The sequence below is a fragment of the Gopherus evgoodei genome, chromosome 5 (genome assembly GCF_007399415.2).
Source record: "Gopherus evgoodei ecotype Sinaloan lineage chromosome 5, rGopEvg1_v1.p, whole genome shotgun sequence".
NCBI lineage: Eukaryota > Metazoa > Chordata > Testudines > Testudinidae > Gopherus > Gopherus evgoodei.
The window spans coordinates 27,350,591-27,375,429 of NC_044326.1; the positions used below are offsets into that span (position 1 = coordinate 27,350,591).

At 42.4% G+C, this 24,839-nt stretch overlaps 1 protein-coding gene across 1 annotated transcript in view; it reads right to left on the reverse strand.

The window, feature by feature from the left end:
* Positions 1-1,449: 1,449 nt before the first annotated feature.
* Positions 1,450-24,839, reverse strand: part of ZBTB49 (zinc finger and BTB domain containing 49) — a 30,470-nt gene continuing 7,080 nt past the window's right edge. Inside the window, 6 exon segments of the mRNA XM_030563607.1 lie at positions 1,450-2,740; positions 11,034-11,195; positions 11,286-11,368; positions 12,406-12,457; positions 12,460-12,478; positions 18,659-18,705. Of these exon segments, the coding sequence (XP_030419467.1) occupies positions 2,067-2,740; positions 11,034-11,195; positions 11,286-11,368; positions 12,406-12,457; positions 12,460-12,478; positions 18,659-18,705 (1,037 nt within the window). The 3' untranslated portion in view covers positions 1,450-2,066.

The following is a 24,839-nucleotide window of genomic DNA, read 5'->3' on the forward strand; positions in this document are numbered from 1 at the left end:
CAGATCACTCATGATTTTATATACCTCTGTCATATCCCCCCTTAGTCTCCTCTTTTCCAAGCTGAAGAGGCCTAGCCTCTTTAATCTTTCCTCATATGGAACCCTCTCCAAACCGCTAATCATTTTAGTTGCCCTTTTCTGAACCTTTTCTAGTGCAGAATATCTTTTTTGAGGTGAGGAGACCACATCTGTACACAGTATTTGAGATGTGGGCGTACCATGGATTTATATAAGAGCAATAAGATATTCTCAGTCTTATTCTCTATCCCCTTTTTAATGATTCCTAACATCCTGTTTGCTTTTTTGACCGCCTCTGCACACCGCATGGACATCTTCAGAGAACTATCCACGATGACGCCAAGATCTTTTTCCTGACTCGTAGCTAAATTAGCCCCCATCATATTGTATGTATAGTTGGGGTTATTTTTTCCAATGTGCATTACTTTACATTTATCCACATTAAATTTCATTTGCCATTTTGTTGCCCAATCACTTAGCTAATGGACACATCCTATTCTTGCATGGTGATAGCATTTTTCTACTTCCACAAGGGCCACAATATCAAAGATGAAGCTGAAAATAAAACAAGGGAAGCTGAAACCTTCTAATTAGTTTTTTCTGGTATAAAATAAAGACACTGTATAAACTGATACCAAGACCACAGGTGGGTTCCTAGCTGCATATAAAGCCATGCTTTTTTCAAATAGGAATGGCAAAGTCATCATTTATGGACGAGAAGATACAGATCTCCTTCACTGCCATAGAACACTGGCAGCAACTCCTCGGACTACTAACGAGGCCTTTTGGTCTTAACTTTCAAACAATCAGTTGTTGTTTTAGGAATTTTTTTCTGGTTTGACACGTGGCGCTGTGTCAAAATGATGCAGTCTTAAATGAAAATATCTAAATATTTTCCACACAAGTGTGGTACCAAAGCCTAACAAGAAGCAAGGTTATCACATTGGCCAGAGGACATCAGTGCCGAGAGCTATCTTCCCATGCACAGATCCAGAAGCTCCTTATAAAGAAATCAACAGTATGCCCTCTAGTTTATAAGATTCTCCAGACACTGAAAAAACTTCAAAAGAAACAAGATTAGTGGAAGTCATTTAAATTTCAAAGACTTTAATATTTGCAAAGACGTTTTGGCACAAAGCCTGAAAACACACTTAAATGGTTTGTAAACTTGCTTGGCCTGTAACACTTGTTTGACAGCAGCAACCCAGTCTGTGAGGCAGGACCAAAGAGATACTGAAAATGAAAACCACCAGCCAAACACTAAGGCCTCTGGACAGCCTTCTTCGAGTCCATTAATCCCAATAATTTGCCAACATTTTCCATTAATTTACCAACAAACATGACAGTCTGTTGATGGACTGACCACGTGCTGTAGTGCAGCTCTGCTTGTCTTAGTAGTACCTTTAGCAACAGTGCGAGAGCCATCTGGAATAAATGGAATTATACTGTTGAAATAGCTACCAACAATTTTCATTGCACTTTTCTGAATTAGTAAAGATGCAACACACTGAACAATTAAGATGTTACGTAAAATAACTTCCCTTTATTCAAATTAAATTAGCATTTCTTTACTTTGATCTACATTCTACCGATAAAACTTCTGTGCAAAATAGTTTATAAAATACTAGAAAAGGCTTTTATTGTAAAAATAAAGTTTCTAGATATACAGTTACTTTGCACTACTGACAAATATTGTACAGTATTTGACAATCAGTTTTAATATGTCACATTAAATATATGAAGTCATGTAAACCAATGATCTTACTGATAAGCATTCCATTATTGGTACTTCAGCCTCTTGTGATTGGAACACTATTCTTTTCCCACACCTTACCCTACCAAACCTCAGTACTGGTTTTGCTTACACACACTATTCACCTTTGTGCACTTTAATAATGAAACTGGGCCTTGGAACAACTGAAGTTCCATTGCAGGATACAGCATGCAGAGTTAAATGGGAGGTAGTGAGCACTAGCTGGAATATGTGGTCTTAGTCTGGTAAATTAAAACAATTCCCCTAAAAGGTTGTGAATCGGTAAAATGAACCCTCATTGATCCAACTCGCTTTCATTCTGCAAGGTCTTCATAGCTAAGCCCCACAGGGTCATACTGGAAAAGAATGGTCCTTCATTACTCCTAAATGCAGCAGAAGATGCACGATTGCCCAGGGGGTCACCACAATGACCATCCAGGGTTGTCATTGATGAACGAATCATAGAAATATTATCAGACTGTAGGGGTTCTTCTGCAGGTGATACATCTACCTCTGTGTAAGTGAAAGGTGGCTGAGGAGTTTGTTGCGTCTGAGGTTTTGGGAGTTCAGCGGGATCCAGACTCAATTTCTGTTGGATTGTAGACTCATGATGTTGAATCATTGACCGCAACTTGCAATAAGATCCTGCAGAACTATCAAATTCATTAGCTGAATTTCCAGCTGGACGAACAGGAAATTTAACAGATACTGGTAACAAAGTAACAGACATTTCTTGGGCAAACGCGTCGGAACCCTGAGATTTCTCAAGATCAGAAGTTTCAATTGCCTGAGTAAATTCCTCTAGTGTATTTGGTCCCTCATCACTGGATTTGCAGTGCATTTTCTTGTGCCGCCGCAGAACAGCAGAACGAGTGAAGCATTTGTTACAGGTCTCGCATGTATACGGCTTTTCTCCTGTATGAGTCCGCACATGTCTACGCAGATCACCAGACCCTGCAAAACATTTTCCTGAGAGACAGAAGTAATACTTTTAGATTTTGTTCCTCTCAATATGAGTGCCATGAACATGTTTGATTAGAGGGAATATCAACAGCTAAAACTACAGATCAACTTCTACTGTGTCACATTCTCTGTCTAGAACAGTCTTAGACTTGTTCCTGCTATTTTTAAAACTCAATTATTTGTACTTTTCTTCTTCTTGCCCTGACTTGCTCTCCTGTATTTCCATACCCTTCCGTTTACAGTCTATAGTATCAGAAATACCCACTAGCACTGGAATGCTGTGACAAGCATTAGTAGCAACCACTTTTCTCAGTTTGTCTCTGTCTTTGCTGAACTGAATCCCTTTGATCCCTACAGTAACAGTCTGAGGAACATAGCATGTTGATGACATTTCAAAATACATTTTTCATAAAAGAACTGCACCACCTCAAATACACCTTACAATAATTCCCTCAGTACAGAGGTACTGTTATCAGATACTACAGGGATGGGTACTGTTATAAAAACTTAGCTGCATGGATAATGTAAACATAAAATACATTTTGGCTATAGAATAATTTTCAGCGTTGCAATTTTATTATTGCTAGAAGCATTCAGGTACCATGAAAAACTCAACTTCTTAAGATGCAGTATTTATATATTTTCAGAATAAACAGAAGCCAGGGGTAAAATGACTCTTATAAAACTATAGACAGCAATGTAGTAAGTGACTAAAATAGGGCAAAGATACCAATGTCATAGTGCACCAGGAAAAAAGGATGTTTCTAATTTCTAAAATTGCTATTTTAATTGTACATAGTGATTCTGAGATTGTCCATTCTTCAAAATAGTATAATTTGATTTGACACGGTTTCGTCTATATTATTGATTGTTTTAATGCTGTATTTTATGTGGACAGGTACCATGAAAATAAAATGTGTTATCTGAAAGCTTAGAAAATTGCAATTAATCTACTAGACATTCTGTTGACTATATTCTTATTTTTTGGCATTATGCTTTTGCATTCAACTGTTTATATTAATCTCTAATTTTACAAAGCCCAGATTTTCTGCATAGCCAATAATGCTACACTATCATTGGGTCAGCAGGTGTTGAATTTTTGTATATGGTGGACTATTTCTTAAGAGATGGATCCTCTTGTGGGCCATTTTTGCTCTCAGTCTAGATTTCACACCTTCTCTGTGGAAACCAGATGAGCTGGCTATAAGAAAAACTAATCAGAACAATATTAAAGGGACAAGTTTAAAGTAAGCCTATTTTAATGTGATGGGAGAAATCGCTTGTTTACACTTTCTCTAATTTGTATCTTCTGTTTACTTCCTCTGACTTGGTGAAAGCCTTTACATTAGTTAAGACCCCCATGCCAAGACATACTGCATTTAGGTGTTTTTATCCTATGTTTGCTATCCTTCTGTAATGTGGGTGTTCTTTGAACATTTGAACATGACTGAACTTACACCAAAAGCAACAATAGTCACAGGCAGATAATTAAATACCATTGCAGGATGCTGAAAGGTTAGATGATCAATAAAACCTCTGTAAACTCACAAGCAAAGATGAATCACTATCAAAGAAAGTAGCTTTGCAGACCACCAGGAAGTGGGATCCATCTGATAAAATTTGAGAACTAATATTCTTAGCTATGAGATGTTGACCCAGTTATGCTTTATAACTCAAAAGAGCCTTCCCTTTACAAATGAAAGTGAAGGACTAAACATTGCTTCCAGCTTTCGCTAGGATTCATTGAGATCTCATTTGAATGTTGCAACCAAATGTTTACGACAAAAGCACTAAGGCTGCTACTTCAACATACTTCTTTTGGAGGGAGCATGTCCTGGTGATAAGCAGAAAGTCAACCAACCTTCTGAAACAGCTATGATCAGCATTGCTGTTGAAAACCAGACTATAGGGTCTAGAAACAGATTCACCACTTTAAACATTAACTCTTCCAGATTTCTTTCTGTAGTCTCCATTCAAAATTCACTTGTGATCTCATTTGTGCTCAGTCTAGCACTGTGTTAGGCTTAAAGAAAAAATAACTACTGTATAGGTGATGATAACAGGGCACTTTGCTGAAAAAGTAACAATTGTGCCATCAATAAAGTTACAATCTTATGTCTGAGATGGTGTAAACGAGTAATAAACCAAGCTGAAACTTATTTTAACCATCAGCTATGCCAAATGAGAAAGTTACTCACCTTGCAGTAACTGAGGTTCTTTGAGATGCTGCTGTCCCTGTGGGTGCTCCCCTCTAGGTGACGGTGCGTCCCGGCGCTGTTGATCAGAGATTTTCAGTAGCAGTGCCTGGTTGGGGCGCACGCACTCAGTTGGTATCTCCCGCCTCATTGGAATCTTCCTGAGTGCGTGCACCCACACCCTCCTCAGTTCCTTCTCTACTGTGGAGAATCCTACTAGTACTCCAAAGTAGAGGGGAGGTGGGTGGGGAGTGGAGCACCCACAGGGACACACATCTCGAAGAACCTCAGTTACTGCAAGGTGAGTAACTTTCTCTTCTTCTTCGAGTGCTGTCCCTGTGGGTGCTCCACTCTAGGTGAATGTGTAGCAGTACCCACTATGGTTGATGGGACTTTGGAGATGCAGCAGTGAGTACTGTAGATAGTACTGTATGGCCTACTATGGTGTCAGCCGTGGTGTCTTGCGTGAGAGCATAGCGTTTTGCAAACGTGTGTTCAGATGACCATGTAGCCGCTTTGCAGATGTCAGGAATGGGAAGTTGTGTAGGAAGGCAACGGATGTCGACATGGCTTGAGTGGAATGAGTTCTAATGCCTTTGGGCGGTTGAAGGTTTTTCGCATGGTAACAGGATCTGATACAGTCAGAGATCCACTTGGATAGGCATTGTTTAGAGATAGCCGTGCCTTTGATCTTTTGGCAATGGAAACAAAGAGTCGTGGAGACTTGCGAAATGGTTTAGTCCTGTCTAAATAAAAGGCGATTGCTCACCTGACGTCGAGAGTATGCAGGGTTGCCTCTTGCGGAGTCTTGTGAGGTTTGGGATAGAAAGTAGGTAAATATATAGGTTGGTTGAGGTAGAAGGTTGATATCACCTTAGGAAGAAATTTAGGATGTGGTCTCAAAGTGACTTTGTCTTTAGAGAAGATTGTACAGGGAGGATGGGCCATCAGGGCACTCATTTCACCAACTCTCCTTGCCGATGTTATGGCAACTAAGAAAGCCACCTTCATGGCCATATGGAGATGAGAGGAAGTAGCCAAGGGCTCAAATGGAGGTTTCATGAGAGCATGAAGAACAAGGTTAAGATTCCATGTAGCCACTGTTGGGTGAATTTCAGAATAGAGATTTTGCAGGCTCATGAGAAAGCGTTTTATGGTGGGGTGAGTAAAGAGTGAGTCCCATCCAATAGATCATGGAAGGTGGTAAGCGCCGCCAGGTGCACTTTGATGGAGCTGAGCGAAAGTCCGTCCTGTTTTAGTTTCAGGAGATAGTTTAGAATGTTAGTGAGGGTCACGTTATTGGGTGCTAAGTGATTATGTGAGCACCAGTGAGCGAAACGCTTCCACTTCTGCAGATAGGTTTTACAAGTGGAGTCTTTCCTACTGTGCAGGAGGACATATTGGACTTGCTCGGAACAGGCTAGTTCATGGGTTTGGAACCATGAAGGAACCAGGCTGTGAGGTGGAGCTTTTGGAGCTGGGGATGAAGAACGCATCCGTTGTCCTGGTAAAGGAGGTCTGACCTGTTGGGGAGAGCCCGTTGGGGAGAGCCCATTGGTGACGGGAGGACATGTGGAGTAGGTAGGGATACCACATCTGTCTTGGCCAAGCCAGGGCAATAAGGAGGACCTGGGCCTTGTCGTCCGCGATCTTCTGAAGAAACCTGTGCAACAAAAGGATTGGTAGGAAGGCGTACAGGAGGTAGTTATTCCATGGGATGAGGAATGCATCTCCTAGGAATGCAGTCCCGAGTCCCGCTCTGGAGCAAAACCGGGGGCATTTTCGATTTTGGGTCATAGCAAAGAGATCTATTGACGGGGTGTCCCAGAGGGAGAAGAGCTGTTGGAGTATTCCAGGATGCAGTTCCCATTCGTGTTCTGTCGAGAAGTGCCTGCTGAGTGCGTCGGCACTAGTGTTGTGGCAGCCTGGTAGGTAGGAAACGATGATTTGTATTCGATGTCGTATGCACCAATTCCATAGTTGAATGGCTTCCATGCAAACGGAATGTGATCGGGCTCCCCCTTGTCTGTTTATGCTGTACATACATGCTATGTTATCTGTTAAGACCCGCAGATATTTGTTCTTATGAGGGGAAGAAAGTGGAGGCATGCTTTCCTCACTGCTCTGAGCTCTAAGAGATTGTGTGTAGATGCATCTCTGATGCGGACCACCGGCCTTGTGCCCTGTGTCCCCCTGGATGTGCTCCCCAACCGATTAGGGAAGCATCCGTGGTGAGCATGAGCGTTGGGGATCGTTGCTGGAAGGAAACCCCTGTGCAGAGGTTTTCTGGACTTGTCCACCACTGTAGGGAAGCTATAACATTGGGAGGAAGAGTTAGCAGCATCCCTAAGGGGTGTCTGCTGGGTTTGAAACTGGAGTTGAGCCAGCCCTGGAGACATCTCATGTGTAGCATGGCATGTTGAACCAAGAAGGTGGTGGCTGCCATGTGGCCAAGGAGCTGTAGGCAGATTCTTGCTTGTGTCCTGGGATGAATAGAGAGCGTGCGTATGAACTACGTGACAGCGAGGAATCTGTTGTGTGGGAGCGAGGCCCTGCTCTGGGTTGAGTCGAGATGAGCTCCGATGAACTTGTTCTGTTGTGTAGGTGTCAGGGTGGATTTTTGGAAGTTTATTTGGAGGCCTAGGCTGTGAAAGAGGGAAATGTCGAAACACGTAGCATGAAGTATCTCGCCATAGGAGTTGCCCTTGATGAGGCAATCGTCCAGGTAGGGGAACAGTGTGACCCCGTGTTTGCTGAGGTGAGCCACAACCACGGATAAAGTCTTGGAAAAAAACTCTGGGTGCTGTGGAGAGTCCGAAAGGAAGAACTGTGTATTGAAAATTGTCGTGACCGATTGTAAACCGTAGGAGGCATCTGTGAGCTGGATGAACTGATATATGGACGTATGCATCCTGTAGGTCGAGGGCTGTGAACCAGTCCCCTTGATCCAATGCAGGTATTATTGTGCCCAGTGTGACCATCTTGAATCTTTGTATCGTCACAAATTTGTTCAGTTGGCGTAGCTCTAGTATAGGCCTCCATCCTCCGGTCTTTTTCTGCATTAGAAAGTAATGGGAGTAGAAACCTGTCCCTTGATGTTGCGTCGGCACAGCTTCCACTGCGCCTAGTTGCAGAAGATGTGCCACTTCTGTGCGAAGATATTGCTCGTGAGAAAGGTCCCTGAAGAGGGACGGGGAAGGGTAGGAGGGTAGGATAGAAAAGGGATGGAGTAACCAGCCTGAACTATTCGAGGACCCAGCAGTCCTGTGTAATCCGCTGCCAGGCATGTTGGAAATTCTGGAGGCGGTGGCCAAATGGGCAAGTAAGCAGTGGAATCAAGGGGTGGTCATGCAGACCCTCGACCAACGTTTCAAAACTGTTGTTTATTGCCCAATGGACGGAAGGTGGTGGCTTGATTTTGATTTTGTCTGCGCTTGGGGGGTTTAGTACGATTCCTAGTTATGTCATATGGTCTGGGTTGAGGACGATAGTACTGATGTATGCATGGTCTTTGGTAGGGTTGGTATCGTTGTCTCCTGGAAAGGGATGGGTGAATGCCCAGGGTGCGCAGTGTCGGTCTAGACTCTTTCATGGTATGGAGGAGTTCAGTTTTTTTGGAGAAAAGTTTGTCCTTATCAAAGGGTAGATCCTCCACTTTGGTCTGGAGTTCTTTAGGAATGCCGGATGCGGAGAGTCATGAGGATCTACGCATAACCACAGCAGTTGCAGTGGTACGGGCAGCTGTGTCCGCCGTGTCTAAAGATGCCTGTAGGGCCGTTCTGGAAATCAGTTGGCCCTCAGTCAGGATTGATTTGAAGTCTGCTCTTCTATCCTCTGGAATGTAGGAGACAAATTCAAAAAGTTTATTGTAATTATCAAAATCATAACTGGCGAGGAGAGCAGAAGAGTTTGCAATTCTGAATTGTAGTGTAGAGGATGTATAAACCTCGCGGCCCAGGACGTCAAGGCGTCTACGGTCTTCATCTTGCGGGGTGGGTCGATATTGTGACTGTTTCGTCCTCTGTGCAACTGCATCCATGACATGAGAGTTCAGTGGTGGATGAGAAAATAGGAAGTCTGCGTCCCTTGCACGGACATAGTATTTACATTCAGCCTTCTTGCACGTTGGTACTAAGGAGGCTGGGGTTTGCCAGAGAGTGTCAGCTGGCTCCATGAGTGCTACGTTTATAGGGAGTGTGATTTTTGAGGGCGCAGACGGTTGAAGGATTCTGAGGAGTTTGTGTTGTGTCTCCTGAACCTCTTCTAAGGGGATATCTTGACTGAGTGCCACCCTCCTAAAAAGTTCTTGAAATTGTTTGCAGCCTGTGGAGATGAAGGGAGGAGGGCTTCATCCAAGGCTAATGGAGAGTTAGGGGTCAGTGAGTCAGGATATGGTGCATAGCTCCCAGTCTCAGGAGGGGGCTCAGGCACCCTAGAAGTGGACGGAGCAGGAGATTGAGGCACAGAAGGAGGATGATTGGTAGGAGGATATTGCCAAAGGTACCACTGAGGCCAAGGCATAGGGTAGGAGAACCCAGGTGCTGCCCATGGGTGGGCAAAGTAGGGAAACTGAGGCTGGTGACCTTGAGCCATGACCTGAGGTGGTAGAGGTGCCTGTGGAGGAGAAGCAGGAGGGGAGAACTCCACTTGCTGCTGTAAACCAAGTTCCCCATCAGTGAAAGCCAGTTCAGGTGGAGAGAGTGGCGGTTCAAGAAATGAGTCCTATGTGTCTAGGAGCGGAGAGTGAGGCTCAGGTGGCACTGAAAGGTCACTTTGGGTGAGAAACTGTTGCTCCTGCTCCCTGGGCTGAGCTGAGCCTGCTCTCTGCTCTAGCTCATTAGTAGGAGAAAGAGAGAATGAGAATGTTGCTGCAGACTGCTTAGAGGTGCCCTGCAGGGGGTCTGCTGCTGGTGTGCGGGTAGAAGACAGGCTTGGTGCCGACGTTCTTCTCGGTGCCGAGGAGGAGTGCGCTGTCGGCACCACAGCTGTTTTTGGTGCCGAGACTAAGCATGCTTTCAGCACCGCGGCCGTTTTTGCTGTTGCAGCTGAGCGTGCTGTCGGCACCGCGGCTGTTGTCGGTGCTGAGGAGGAGCGCAGTGCTGGCGCTGTGGCCGTTTGCGGTGCCGAGGAGGAGCAAGGTGTCTGTGCCGCGGCCGTTTGCAGCGCTGAGGGGACCTGATCCACAAGGACCTTCCTGGCGCGAGAGGTTGGGTCCCTGCCTCGGAGACCCCCTACCCTTGTTAGAGTCTCTTCTGAGAGACTGTAGTGCTTCTTGCCTCCGCTCCAGGGAGAGTGAAGCAACGCTCCTCACCGGTTCCGATCTGGCTGGGGAGCGTGAGGGAGCGGGTTTAGCCTTTCCCGTCTCCGACAGCGGCTGTAAGGATTTTTCCATCATCAGGATTTTGAGCCGCAGATCCCTGTCACGACGAGCTCTTGACTTGAGGCTCATGCAATGGAGGCACTTCATGGGGATGTAGGTGTCTCCGAGGCACTTCACACAATGTGAGTGCCCATCTGACCATGGCATGGAGTCCTGACAGGAGATGCATCTTTTGAATCCTGAAGCTCCTGGCATTATGAATTAGAGATGGCCGAGGAGTGTCTCTCAACGGGAGACAAGCCTGAGGGGCATTTTTTTTTTTAAACTAAGTAATTAACTATGTAACTATACTAAAGGAAGGGAAACAACTGGGAAGTAATTAATAATTATATCTATGTTCTTTGTTACTGTTTCCTATAGAGACCAGGGAAGAGAAGGCAGCACTACCCCGAGTCCCATCTTCAGCCGAGGACCGTTGAGAAGGAACTGAGGAGGGTGTGGGGCGCACGCACTGAGGAAGATTCCAACGAAGCGGGAGATACCAACTGAGTGCGTGCGCTCCAACCAGGTACTGCGACCGAAAATCTCCAATCAACAGCGCCGGGACACACCGTCCCCTAGAGTGGAGCACCCACAGGGACAGCACTCAAAGAAGAAAGAAGAGATCCAGGAAACGATATTTCAATCCAGTTTTACTTTGTTTATTTCCAAGCCATTCAGTGAATAAGGTGAACTTCCACTAGTTTTAAAAAATAAATATGTATGTATTGTAAACCTTACTTACCACATGCTGAACAGCTGTATGGTCTTTCTCCTGTGTGCCTAATTCTGTGCTTTACTAACTTCCGTTGCATGTTAAATGACTTTCCACACTCATCGCAGGTGAATACTTTATCTGCTGTATGGGTCTTTTTGTGTTCCTTTAAGTTACTAAAGTTACTAAACCCTGGAAGAATGTAACAGACACTAAGATTAAGAAGACTACTCATATTTCAATCATAAACCCTAAAGACAGAAAAAAATAATTCTAGCATACCTCTGCCACAAATATCACACAAATGAGGTTTTTCTCCAGAATGAATAATAATGTGACGCTGTACATCACCAGAAGCAGCAAACCTGGAACCGAATTTGGAAACTCAGTTAAAGTGCTTCTACTCTCCACAGCTGTATATCTTATAGGGAGCAGCTGTTATGAATGTTTCATTAACCTAGCAAGTTCTAGAATGGTTAGAGGACTGTAGTCTGAAATATTAAAAACTCCTAACACTAGATGCTATTAAGGGGACATTGTCAGGTTCAAAATATTTTTTAAACAAACATAATGCCTTAAATTCAAATATCTATTTTAACAATCAAATTTATTTTTTTGCCTTTAATACTATTTCTTTAATTTTTGTATTTTTGCCCACCTTGAACAAAAATAGACAAGACAGTTACAAGTTTGTGTATTTTCTGTCATGTGCTGAATGCAGCAATATTTGTATTGTAAAGACTTCAAGGAAATATTTAAAAAAACTCAAATAAAAATAATGAAGACCTATCTATTGATCATAGTTTTTGTAAAATTTAACAAAACCCTAACCATTCTGGGTCTAAATCATGACAATGTATAGCTTTAAAGGAAAAAAAACAGAACTGTGAGTACTTTATAGGTCAAAGTTTCCAAAAGTTGTGTTCAGTTAAATAGTTTAATTAGACATTGGATCTTCTTAGTTAATTAAAAAGTTGCCAATGAACAGAAATTGAAATAAAACCATAAAGAGTCACTAGACATGCTACTGATTTATGGGCTTATGTGGATTTCTGTTCACACACACACACACACACACACACACACACACACACACACACACAATATATGGCACTAAAAATATATTTGCATAAAGTAATTTGACCCATCATTCTGTACTTGCTTTTAATAAGCAATTCCTAATGTTACTGTCTTGCCATTTACCAGTATCCAATAAAGGCAGAAGTGCACAGAGAGCGATGGGCAAATAGACAATAAAAGCCTATGGTGGTGTAAATCAACCCAGTCTACTCGTGTTACCTAAACCTTGGCCTGTGTGTTATTAGGGTTAAGAAAATGTTTATTAATACAATCTTAAAGCACTGACATGCTAACTGTATAGGAGATTAACAATTGTACTAACCTTTTCCCACAGATTTCACAAATATATGGTTTTTCACCAGAGTGCCGACGTAATGAGTCTGTAGGTTACCTGCCTGAAAGATGGGAATAAAAGGTTTAAAGAGGCCAGCATTAGCTAGTTGGTGTCTGTAGATGAAGAGGTGTAAAGAACAGAATCCAGAAGCTGGCTTTCAGTTCCTAATTTTAAAATGGCAAGGTTATGCCCATTTGGAGAATGAAGTATTATGCTGTTTGATCAAAAAAATTGTTTTCTACACTAATAGCCACCTATCCATCTATGCAGCTATAAATTGACAACAGCAAACTGTGAAACAGAAAAAATGAGCAAATTAAAAAAAAAAAGAAACAGAAGCCCAGATTCAAACAATCACATCTGAAAGACTGATCTTGTTAAGTGTGAAAACCTAGAACAACATCCAGGATTACAGTCATGGGAGATGATTACTTACCAGTAATTAGATTTGTCTTAGTCTCCTTCTCTTCCCTATCCTAAAAATAAAACACCACTACATCATGATGTATGACTTCACCTACCAGGAGGCAAAGAAAAATGGTCAGTCATCATCTAAATATAATGTACTCAAGTCTGAGTACTTCAAAAGCCACAAATATTTAACCCCAACAAAAGGAGAAAGTAGGATAAGGAAGAGGAGAAGACTATGAACAAAACGAATTACTGATAAGTAATTTTTCCTTGAACATCTTCCCTCTCCCCTCTCCTGCAAAAGTCATGCTGGTATATCAAGCAAGGCAGATAAGAAGCCCAGAAGCATGAAGCACACTTCTTCCTAATAACTCTTTGGTCTAGGCTTAACCTAAAATTTAGGTCGACCTAACTACATGAGCCGGGGATGGAAAAAATTCACACTCCTGAGCAACACAGTTAAGCTGACCTAACTCCTGGCATAGAATCATTAGGTCGAAGGAAGACTTTTTGGAGGAATGGATTAACCACAGCAATGGAAACCCCCCCCTTATATGCTGGAGTGAGTGTCTACACTGAAATGCTACAGAAGCAAACCTGCAAGGCCATAGCTGTGCTGCTGTAGCTGTAATATAGACCATAGCCTAGTAGCAAAGATCAGTGATGGCTCTGAATAGGTAATCAACTGAGACTCCAACAGTATATGAAAGACATAGACATGTTGGAGGGAGGAGCCCCAAACATTGCCCAGGAATGTTTTACTTGATCCCAAGCTCACTTGTTAACACTTGGCAGCTTTTTTGCAATTCTAGAACCGTTGAGGAAAGCAACTGCTTTGGGCTTTATTAAATACAGCTCGAGTAGGAAATGTAAGATATACCTCTCTATTAAGTGTACAGAGATTCTGGATAATGATCTTTAATCAGTGACCTCCCTAGATAAGGAAAGACCAGAGAGAAACTAACCACAAGGGACACACTTCTGATTCTCTTTCCTTGAAATCCTCATAGGCAACGATAGCAACTCTTGACAACCAAAGCTTATGGATATAATGAAAGGTGGCGAAAGGAACTATCGGGATGAACCAACAAAGAAAACAGTGAGAGATTAAACTGATTGCAAAGAACCCATACAGATGAAAATGACCCTGGATTGCATCCTGAAACAGCTTGCTTTTAACCATTTCGAAGTCTTTCAGAAAGAAATCAGATTGACCCTTATACTCTCAGACAAAGAGTCAGAAGGCTGAATCTATAACAGAAAGGAAACTAGGACAGGTGTTCTGGAGACTCACAGAGTCTATGAGCAGATCTCTGGAGGTCTGAGAACAATGGGCATCTCAACTAAGATAATCTCTCCTTTGTATAACCTGACCATGTAGAACTGGGGTTTGGGAGGAGGGAGATTCTCCATGCAGAGGCACAACCTGGGAAGCCTGAAGTACATACATGACAGAAGGGTAGAAGCTCTGTCTCTGTTGTACCACAGAACAAACAGGAATATACGGATTGTCTGCACTTGAAAGTCATTTCAGATTAAGGTAGAGTGTGAATTTAAAGCGCAATAGCTATTCTGGAATAGTTTCCCATTTGGACATTCTTATTCTAGAATACCAGTATCCACGGGGAGCTACTGCAGAATAGCTATTCTGGTTAATTTCCCTATGCAAATAAATCCATAATCCTTGATCCCGTCCCCTAGGATGCCAGGACAATGTGCTTATTTTATTAGCAGTTCTGATACCTTCTTACAGTGTTAACTTGAAGCCTGGAGGAGGAGGATAGAAGTACAGTAGAACACCAGAGTTATGAACAACCGGATCAACCACACACTCATTCGGAACCAGAAGTACACAATCAGGCAGCAGCGGAGACCAAAAGAAAAGAAAAGCAAATACAGCACAGTACTACTGCGTTAAATGTAAACTACTTAAAAAAAAAAAAAAAAAAAAAAGGGAACATTTAAAAAAGATTGAAAAGGTAAGGAAACTTTCTGTGTTTCTTAAATTAGATGGTTTAAAGCAGCATTTTCCTTCTGCATAGCAAAGGTTCAGAGCTATATTAAAATAAATGTTCAGTTGTAAACTTTTGGAAAGAACCATAATGTTTTGTTCAGAGTTACGAACATTTCAGAGTTACGAATAACTCCATTCCAAGGTGTCATAACTCTGAGGTTCTATTGTATATCATTGTCCTATCACCTTGGCCTGATCCATGAGTTTAACTCTGCAAAGGAATAATATTGACTGGCTAGGAAGATGAGGATAGGCTGAGGCTGGGCATTCAGTGAAAGGGAGAGATATTAAAGATAGTAGGATGGATTTCTGAGCCTGACTGATCTGGCTGGATTTCACACATTCACTCAGAAGAAGAAAGGACAGTTGATTTGATCCTTTTACAAAATCTTTGTGACCAAAACAATCTCAGGCTCAAGTAGCATGTTCTTAAGAGAGCAGGCACTCACACAAAACGTCCTGAAAGAGGACTTTGCCAAAAAGATACATAAGAGACCTGCCAGTGTTCTCCTTGATTGCAGAGAAGAAGTGTGGCAAAAAATCATACAGGGAAAGCAGGTGGTATACTGGTAGTGAGGGAAGACCATGCTGGGGAAGCAAAAGGGCCTTTTCTTCTCTCCAAAAGTCAAGGTTAGTGTAAAGTAGGTTCCTTTTGCTCATCTTCTTCCTATATCCAATCTCAATTTTACTACTTTAATATTCTATTTATTTCTAAGTACAAAAACATTACTGATCCAGCATCTGCTATGCACTTGGAACTGCCATCGACATCAGTGGAGTCCATGCACTGGACAGATGCAAGACTGGGCCCAAAAGCACATCAGATGAAGGCTAGAGAGAATAGTGCTGTAGTCTCCCATGCTTATAGGCTGTGACAGCAAAGAAAACAGAGGAAAGTGGGAGGAACTAGTCATTACAATGGAAGAAATCAATTTTCTTCACACCTTACTTCTTGGTAGGTGGAGTCTTACAACATGTGGTTATGGTACTGTATTTGCAGAATGGAGAGAGGAGAGAAAGATGATAAGACGACTGATACTTGGAATTTAATATTTCACACCTTCATTTGCCAATATTCATCAGTACATTAAGCCAGAACAACAGAATTTAAACACTGCTTTTGTAAGTCACAACACTAACGTAAGGAAAGACTAGGAGGGAGGTAAATTCTACTTTATGACTAGGAAACTAGTTGTAGCACTTGGATTGCATTGTGGACCTTATATTTTTGCAAACATGCATACGCTATATTATAATTCATCTATCAGGAGATTCATCTTCAGGAGATTAAGATAGAGGAGGAAAAACTGTTTAAGAGCAATTACAATGAAAAGGTACTACAAACTGTAATCTCTATCAACAGATGGAAAATTAAAAGAATTCATGAAAACAAAGTCTGTTACATGAAAAAAAGTCTTAAGTTTGTCATAGCTGTGATACACCTTTACTGTTTCCTCTCCCCTCCCATGAATCCCCCTTCATAAACTTAAATCAGACTTGCAAAATGCTACCCCACTGCTTGACGTAAGAAATGTTTTGTGGTCAAATAAACCAACCCTTTTCTTATTCTCATGAACATGAAGGGCAGCAATACGTTCTTGTATCTAGGCTGGTATATCTTCACAACAGTTTGAGAAGCTGCTTTTAATGGTTTATACCCCCTTCTGATACTTAAGAGTTTCCGTCTTCAACAAATTGGCTAATATGAACTCAAAGCTGCCCAAATGACTGGACAAGCACAATTGAGCACTCAATGTAGGGCCAGACCTCACACTTCATTATTAAATCTATCCCAGTATAAAAACATGCACTTGACTGTTACTCTCTCTTTTCCCCCTCCCCGCTCACCCCTCTCTTGTAAAGTATAAGTATTCTGATATAAATACAGGGTATCTTATGACAAAGATGGAATACAGTAAAACTGTGAGTACAGATAATAAATTACAATGAAAAGTGGAGTCCTAAATTTTCAGATGTGGTCTCCAATACCGCTGATGCGTTTTAGGACAAAAACTGCATCCTTTTAACGGCCCCTACCTGACTGTACCTGTAAGGTCAAGTAGTTGGTGCCTGATGTGTGCAAATGCAAGTGAATTTAACAGTACCTGCAACTTTGCAATTTAAATATTTGAGGTCAAGCTGAGGTGCAGCTAAAATTCAGGGCCAGAGTATCAGGAAAAAAATCTGACTTTTATTTCTTATTGTGTCAGGCTTTGGAACCATTTGAATTTCAGTTAAAAAGAAATTAGTCTGATTGTATTTACCGCAATTATCAATGTTTCATATTTGGACCTCTGGGAGGGTTGGCATTGCTACATTTTGGAAGTAATCTATAGGAAGACTATAGGGTATACAACAAATTATTTATGGGACTAAGGTATTTGCTTTAGAACAGTGGTTCTCAACCTGTGGCCAATCAACACAGAACTGCAGGCAATTTTTATTTTTTTTTAAACATAGAGATATACCGTATCTCAATAGAATTGGCAGGGACCTTCCAAAGGTCACTGAGTCGACTCCGTCCAGTCCCCTGCTTTCACAGTAGGACCAAGTACCATCCCTGACAGATTTTTGCCCCAGCTCCCTAAATGGTCCACCCTCAGAACTGAACTCATAACCCTGGGTTTAGCAGGCCAATGCTCAAACCACTGAGCTATCCCTTCCCCCCTCAGGGCCAAACAGGTAGTATTGGATGCAGCCCACATAACACATTGTTGGCCACGTATGCGGCCCCACAATGGTAAATAGGCTTGCGAATCACTGCTTTAGAGTATGTAAAAATAATAGTATGCAAGACTGACTCCACTGTTCCTCTAAACTCCACTCAAATTGTATTTCTAGATGAGGTACATACACCTCTACCCCAAAAGAACACGACCCGATATAACACGAATTTGGATATAACGCAGAAAGCAGCGGGGAGCTCCAGGCCCTTTAAAGCACCACTGAGCCCCGCTGCTTTATACGCATTATATCGAATTCGTGTGGAGCCCCAGGCCCTTAATCCCCACCCGAGCCTCGCTGCCAGAGCTCTGGCAGTGATTTAAAGGGTTAGGGCTCTCCGCAGCAGCTGGATCACCAGGCCCTTTAAATCCCGGCCAGGGCTCTGGCAAGCAGAGCTCAGGTGGTGATTAAAGGGCCAGAGGCTCCAGCCACTGCAGGGAGCACTGGGCCCTTTAAATCCCCGCCTGAGCCCTGCTGCCAGAGCTCCGGTGGTGATTTAAAGGGAACGGGGCTCCCCACAGCAGCTGGTGCACCGGGCCCTTTAAATCACCACCAGGGAAGCCGGTCCAGTCCGGCACAGTCCAGTCCGCTGCTCTTGTTGGTATGCCATACCAGACCAAACCAATATGGTGCGGTCTCACCTAAAAGACAGTGAGATTTTTTGGCTCCCAAGGACGCATTATATCGGGATAGAAGTGTATATATTTTAGGGCCACATGTGTTATAATTTGGTAGTGAATGTACTCTAGATTTTAAATATGTTGGAGGACTTTTTTTTTAAAAATCTACATAACTAAGCATCCAATTGCTGAGAAAAAAGCATGAAAATTAAAGACAGATTGAGGGAGAGGTGATAAAACTGCTACATAAAAGTAAAAGAAAAAAGGCAGAAAACATCTTAAAGTAATCTAGAAAACTGTAATTTGTATTTTCAAAAGCCACCATAGGTGGCTAAATTCTAAATTTAGGATTATAACATTGGACAAGGCCACGTCATTTATACCACTGCAAACAGAACTAAGTTTACTTTTAGACTCAAAACACGAATGCATTTAGTTTAACTGTAAGTATCATAAAATAAAATATTCCCACCTGTGAGAAGTGTTTCCCACAAATGTTACATTCAAAAGGTTTCTCACCTAAAAGGAGAAAAGACAGAACATAGCATATCTAATAGTTTCAACAGAATACAACTGTTTTAAATTCGTATACTTCCCTTAAAGATATAATTTAGATACAACTTAAAAGCCACAATTACTTACCAAAGTAATTTAAAGAGAAAATTAAATAGGTATTGTGTTTCTGTCATTTACCTCTTAAAGGAGAATCTCTTTGAAATATAATTTATATTTCACAAACAGTAACTGGCAAAAATGGACAGGAATAGAAACGTCTTAACACCTACACTTTCTTCCTTGCAGGATAGGGGTGAGAATAAGAATTTAAAATGCTTGAAGGAAATGTGGTAACTGTCAAATTAATATAAAATTTAAAAGAGCACATCAGTTTTACACTCACACACACACACACACACACACACACACACTCTGTCTCACACTCTCTCTCTCTCCACACACACACACACACACACACACACACTCTGGCCTATAGACTTAAGCTAATAATTCACATAGAAATTGAGTGTGTGTGAGGTCTTGTACTTTCCCTTTGCAAGATTCTGTTCACTTGACATATCAGCTCTGATTGGTCAGAGACCCTGGAAGCAATGCACAGCCAGTGACTTCTCACTAAAAATAAACTCTATTTAACTGCCTTTACTTTTGCCCTCTAACCTTTCACATTTAGTTATCCTTTATAAGAGGATCTGACAACTGACTTGAGCATTTTGGTCAATAGTTTTGATCTTTCTCAACCAAGTATAAACTGGTATTTCAGTCTTTCTCGATATTTTTGTGTGTAAGAAACTTGACAAATAGAGAAATCAGACCAAGACACTATACTTTTTTAAATGTATCATAATCTCATTATACTGATATTTAGCCACATTCTTCTGTTTTCTAGTCCAGAACCTAGTTATCAGTTTGAATCAATGTATACTCTTTTTCACCTATTCCCTAAGGACATTTAGCCACCAAATAGTTCTGCCACAGTTCTCCCTTTTCATGGGTTTCCTAATTTTAGATTATGGGTAATTTTCAAGACTGCATCCATGATTTAGGAGCCTAAACCCCATTTTCAAAGTGACTAGAGCCAGATTATTAAAGATATTTAGCTGCCTAAAGAGGCACATAAGCATTTAGGGCTAGACTTTTAGATGCCTAGAAAAATTACTGTGATTCACAAAGCCTGGGTTAGGTGACAAGGCTCTCTATACAATGAATGGAGATGGGTGCTTCGGAATGGGATTCACATTAGGCAGCACACTAGGCAGCTCCTCCCCCAAGCTAGCCAATAGATGTGTGTGATAAACCCTGCCAGTCTCACAGAAATAGGCACCCAAGACTGGGCCACTGGGAAGCTCTTCCCTTTGCTTGGGATTTTCAGCTGCAAACCATCTCTTGGGATTAGGTGCCTATAATATTTTAGCAAGAAGCCCAGAGAGGGGAGGACTACATCCCTTCATTTTTAGCTCAGTGGAAAGAGTACTCACCTGGGATGTAGGAGAGCCTACTTCAAGTCCCCTCCTCCACCTGAGGAAGAGAAGGGATTTGAACAGAGTTCTGCCACCTTTCAGGTCAGTGCCGTAACCACTGGGCTATAGGATATTCTGATATACGGCCCCCTCAGTCTCAACTGTTGAACCTGTTCCATTGTGAATAAATAATGAAAGCATCATTGAGGGAAAGGGGGGGAAACAGGGGAGAGAGAGAATGAATATTATAGTGTATCTTAGTGTTTACAGCATTCACCTGTGAGACCCAGGATCCAGTCCTGCCGTGCCAATGACTTTTTAAAATTATTTTTACACAGTGGAACAGTTTCAGCAGGAGAGATTCAGGGAGCCACACATCAGAATATCCCATAGACCTGAAAAGTAATAGATACCCATTCAAATTCCTTCTCCCCCTCAGGTGGAGGGGGGCAGGGGGACTTGAACCAGTCACTGGGCTAAAAATTAGGAGGGAGGTCCTCCCTCCACCACAGCTGTTTTGTGTAAGCTCACCTACAGAGTCCAGATCTACTAGGTGAGGTTCCGAGCATTTTAGCAGATTGGACTCTGCAAGCGAATCCGGGGGATGAATGCCTATCTTCCACTGGTCTGAGATTAGCATCCAAATGCCTGGAGTGAGGCATAAACACAGGTGCCTATGAAACTTGTAATAGAAAAAATTAGGCACTGAGCAAGTTTAGGCACCACAGGTTTAGATGGCAACTGGGCAGGGGTTGAGAGTCCCAATGAGGCCTGATTCTGGGATTCAAAGCAACTAAAGTGGCAGTTAGTCACCCATGTCCTTTTGTGAATCTCGCCCTTTCAGGGATTTCAGAAGTGCCCAGGAACCTAACTTCCACTGATTCAATGGGAGTTAGTCATCTTGGCACTTTTGAAAATCCCACTAAGCACTTAAACATCTTTAAAGGTCCAGCCCTTAGGTACCAGGGAACTGAAGACTCATTGAAAGTCAAAGTACTAAGGCACTTTTGAAACTTTTATCCTGTACCTGGTTTCTGAACCATCACTAAAGTGGAAAAATAGTCTGTTACTTGTCTATCACTTCCCTAATTTTGCAGAACATCAATCATATTGTCTGTGACCCTAAGAACCCCTCAACGGCAACTGGCAAAGGGTTCACTGTTCTGTAGCAATAGCCCAGGACAGGCCTGACAAACTCACTACACCCAACAAATTGATTTCATAGTATTTATCCAAAGAGGGTCAAGTGAGGTTTCTAATAAAAGCTTACGTCATACTGATCTTCAACTGTTACGAGTCATATGTATGGATGACATTTAAGGAGCTGTGTATATATATACATACAAGAAAATATATTTTCAAGTCTGAGTCAAAGTAGGGTTGACAAGCAGATTTTGATCAAAGAATGTACATTCACTCATCTGCCTTGATTCATATGTAAAATAAGCATTGTATGCCAACACAATGGAAGTTCATTTGTATACCACATCAACATGAGGATGTGACTGCAACATGGAGCAGTGCATCAGGGAATAAACCACCAGGGCCATCCTGACTCTGGGGAATATTGGGGATATAGAGGGCAAAATGACCTTTTTTGTCCTTCAACAGAGGAAGTTAAAAGGACCGCATATTTTGCATTTATTAAAGGGATCCTAACCATGTTGGTTGAGATGTTGTGAGCTTCCTAGGGTGAGATTAACTATATTAGACAGAGTTTTAGCCTGCTAAAAGTTTAGACTCTAGGAAGCAAAAAAGTTATACTTTTTGTTTTATATGTAACCATTCTGTTTCCATTTGTTATCCTTTCTCACTACTTTTAAATCTTACCCTTTGATAATAAACTTCTTATTTTCACTATAACTATATTTCAGCGTTGTGATGTTATTTTAGAACTGATCTGCAGTTGAAACAAACAAGCTGATAATTTCCCTGCGTGTCAAATGGTTAAGTGCTGGACACTGCAGGGGAATGCTTCAAGTGGATTTGGGGATTGGGGTGCACCTACCATAAACCTACAAGGCAAAGTAAGGGCTAGGGGAGTCCTGAAGAGATTATTTGGGTCACTCACAGATTTCAAATTTCAAGTGAATTGATGTCCAGCTAAATACAAGCAAGTCTTCCTATGAATACCCTGTTTCTAACACCCAAAAAGCTACACTGATTGTTAGCAGAGGTGCTGTATCTGATCCTGGTTGTCAGAAGGGCACTAAGAAACTACCTCTCTCCCTAGCTACCCAGACTATAGAGGGATTTGTAAATTAATGTACCAACACCTAATGCCCTGAGTTGTACACACAAACAAATAGGGAGCACAGGTGTAGTATGTTCAACAGAATTCACACCATTAAGTAGATTGAGTCATAGAACACACACAACATAGGAATGTACTTAATAGTGCAAGCAAACAAAGTATCAAATTCTCTTCTATTCACACCCTGGTGAGTGCCCTCTTCCTTTGCCTTCTGTTTAGTATACCTCCTACTGCTTTGGCTACCCACATGCCCTTGCTTTGTCTGTCTCCTGTGCTCCTATATCCCATTCCCAGCACCCCATTCCACTCCATTAACAGTTAAATGGGACAGAGCATTGAAGAATTACATGATGTACTTTCCACCTCCTCTCCCTCTTTTTAAAATTACATAACAGGAGAATGCTGCAGAAGCCAGATGACGCCATCCCACCCAGTAGCCTGCAGCAGCTATTTGAATTGACTACAAAAATACAACAGTCTCCGAAAGAGTATTACATTGAAACACAAGCACAATACTGCTATCTGCTGTTCTATTAGTTTCTTGGGTTATTTTTAAAAACAAGAATTAGAGGAGCAAGTTTTCTGAAAACAACATGGAATTCCTGGGCACAACTTCAACTCCCACTCACGAATTAACAGTGTGCAGGACAGCAACACAAGAACAGAAAGCCTAAGGGGATCGGTCTTGTTACATTTTATATAGTAAAGCTGAATGTGTGTGCAGCTCAAACTGTGTAGTTAAAAACAGTATAGACTAGCTTGACTGGAGTTGGATTGGCCAGTAGCACCATAAAGATTGCACATAATGAATCTAAATAACCAATTAAACTTATTGCAATCCTGTCCTCCTTGGACCTCCCCCTGTTCAGTGTTCCTCACTGTATTGTGTCTAAAATGAAATTGTAAGATGTTAACCAGCGATCATGTTTTGTTTGCTCTGTAAAGAGCACAGGTCTCACGGAATAAATAATAGTATAAGCCACGGAGTGCTGAATTTACATTTTTCCATAAACAATTTAAAGTGGTTTAGTAGATTGGTATGTAATCTATTTTTTCTGCCCAGAGAAACCTATAAAGAATTAAAATTTAGTGCTTGGGTAACATCATTTAAAAAAAAAACAACTGATGTGTGAGTTGTAACATGAACATTCAGAAAACCTTACAAATACTGAATAAGACCTTTTGGAGGAGACCCTATGATGGAGAAAGTTCAAATTTCTTGCTTCTGGAAAGGCTGCTCACTAAATTCCCATTACTAAAGACCACAATTCATAAAAGAAGTGAATGCATGTTAAAACAAAGGCCACATTCTCTTTGACTTTTGCGCAGAAAATGCATATTCACTTGTCAGATGATATTTATCTGGTGAGATGAACCCTTATGCATTTGTATATTATGTCACTGGCTATAGGAATATAAAGGAAAAGGAGAGGCAGAAAACATCCATTAGCTTAGTCCCCATGAAAGACACCATGGTAAATGATGGACATTAATGTTATTGCTTGAATAGTTAAGCCAGTGGTCACCAACCCGTCGATAGTGATTGACTGGTTGATCCATGCTCCTGCAGCGGGGGGTGGTGGAGGGAGCAGGGGTCTCCACACACTGCTCCTGCCTGCAAGCACAGCTCCAATTTGGTGGGAATGGGGAGCTGCGGGAGCAATGCATGTAGAGCAGGGCAGCACACAGAGCCACGTGCCTCCCCCATGGGCCGCACAGGCGCGCTGGCCCCTTTGGGTGTGTGTGTCTTGGCTCGTGATGAAGAGGAGGTGATAATGTGCCTGATTCGGGGTGGGGCAGGCAGGGAGCCTGCCTTAGCCCTGCTGTGCCACTGACTGGGAGCTGCCCGAGATAAGTGCCCCCTCTCCCGGAGCCAGCACCCCAGCCCTGAGCCCTCTCCCAAATCCAGCACCCTATACCCCCGCCTGCACCTCAATCCCCTGCCCCAGGCCTGACCCCCTCCCAGAGCCAGCACCCCATACCCTCCCTTGCACCCCAACACTCGGACCCAGCCCAGAGTCCCCTCCTGCACCCATACTCCCCCCTCAAGTACACACCCCGCACCCTCTCCTGCCCCAGTCTGGAGCTCACTCCTGCATCCAAACTCCCTCCCAGAGCTTGCACCCCCTGACTCCTTCCTGCACCCCAACCTCCTGCCTGAGGCTCAGCCAGGAGCCCCCTCCCACACTGCAAGCCCCTCAGTTCCAACCCAGAGCCCATATCCTCTCCTACCCTAGCCTGGTGAAAGTGAGTGAGGATGGGGGTGAGCAAGCAACAGGAGAGAGGGGAATGGAGTGAGTGGGGCAGGGCTTCAGGGAAGGGGAGGAGCAGATCCTGGGTTGCTCTTAAATTCAAAAAGTGATCTTGGGCATAAAAAGGTTGGAAACCGCTGAGCTAAGCTATAGTTTTATAAAAGGTATTTTTTA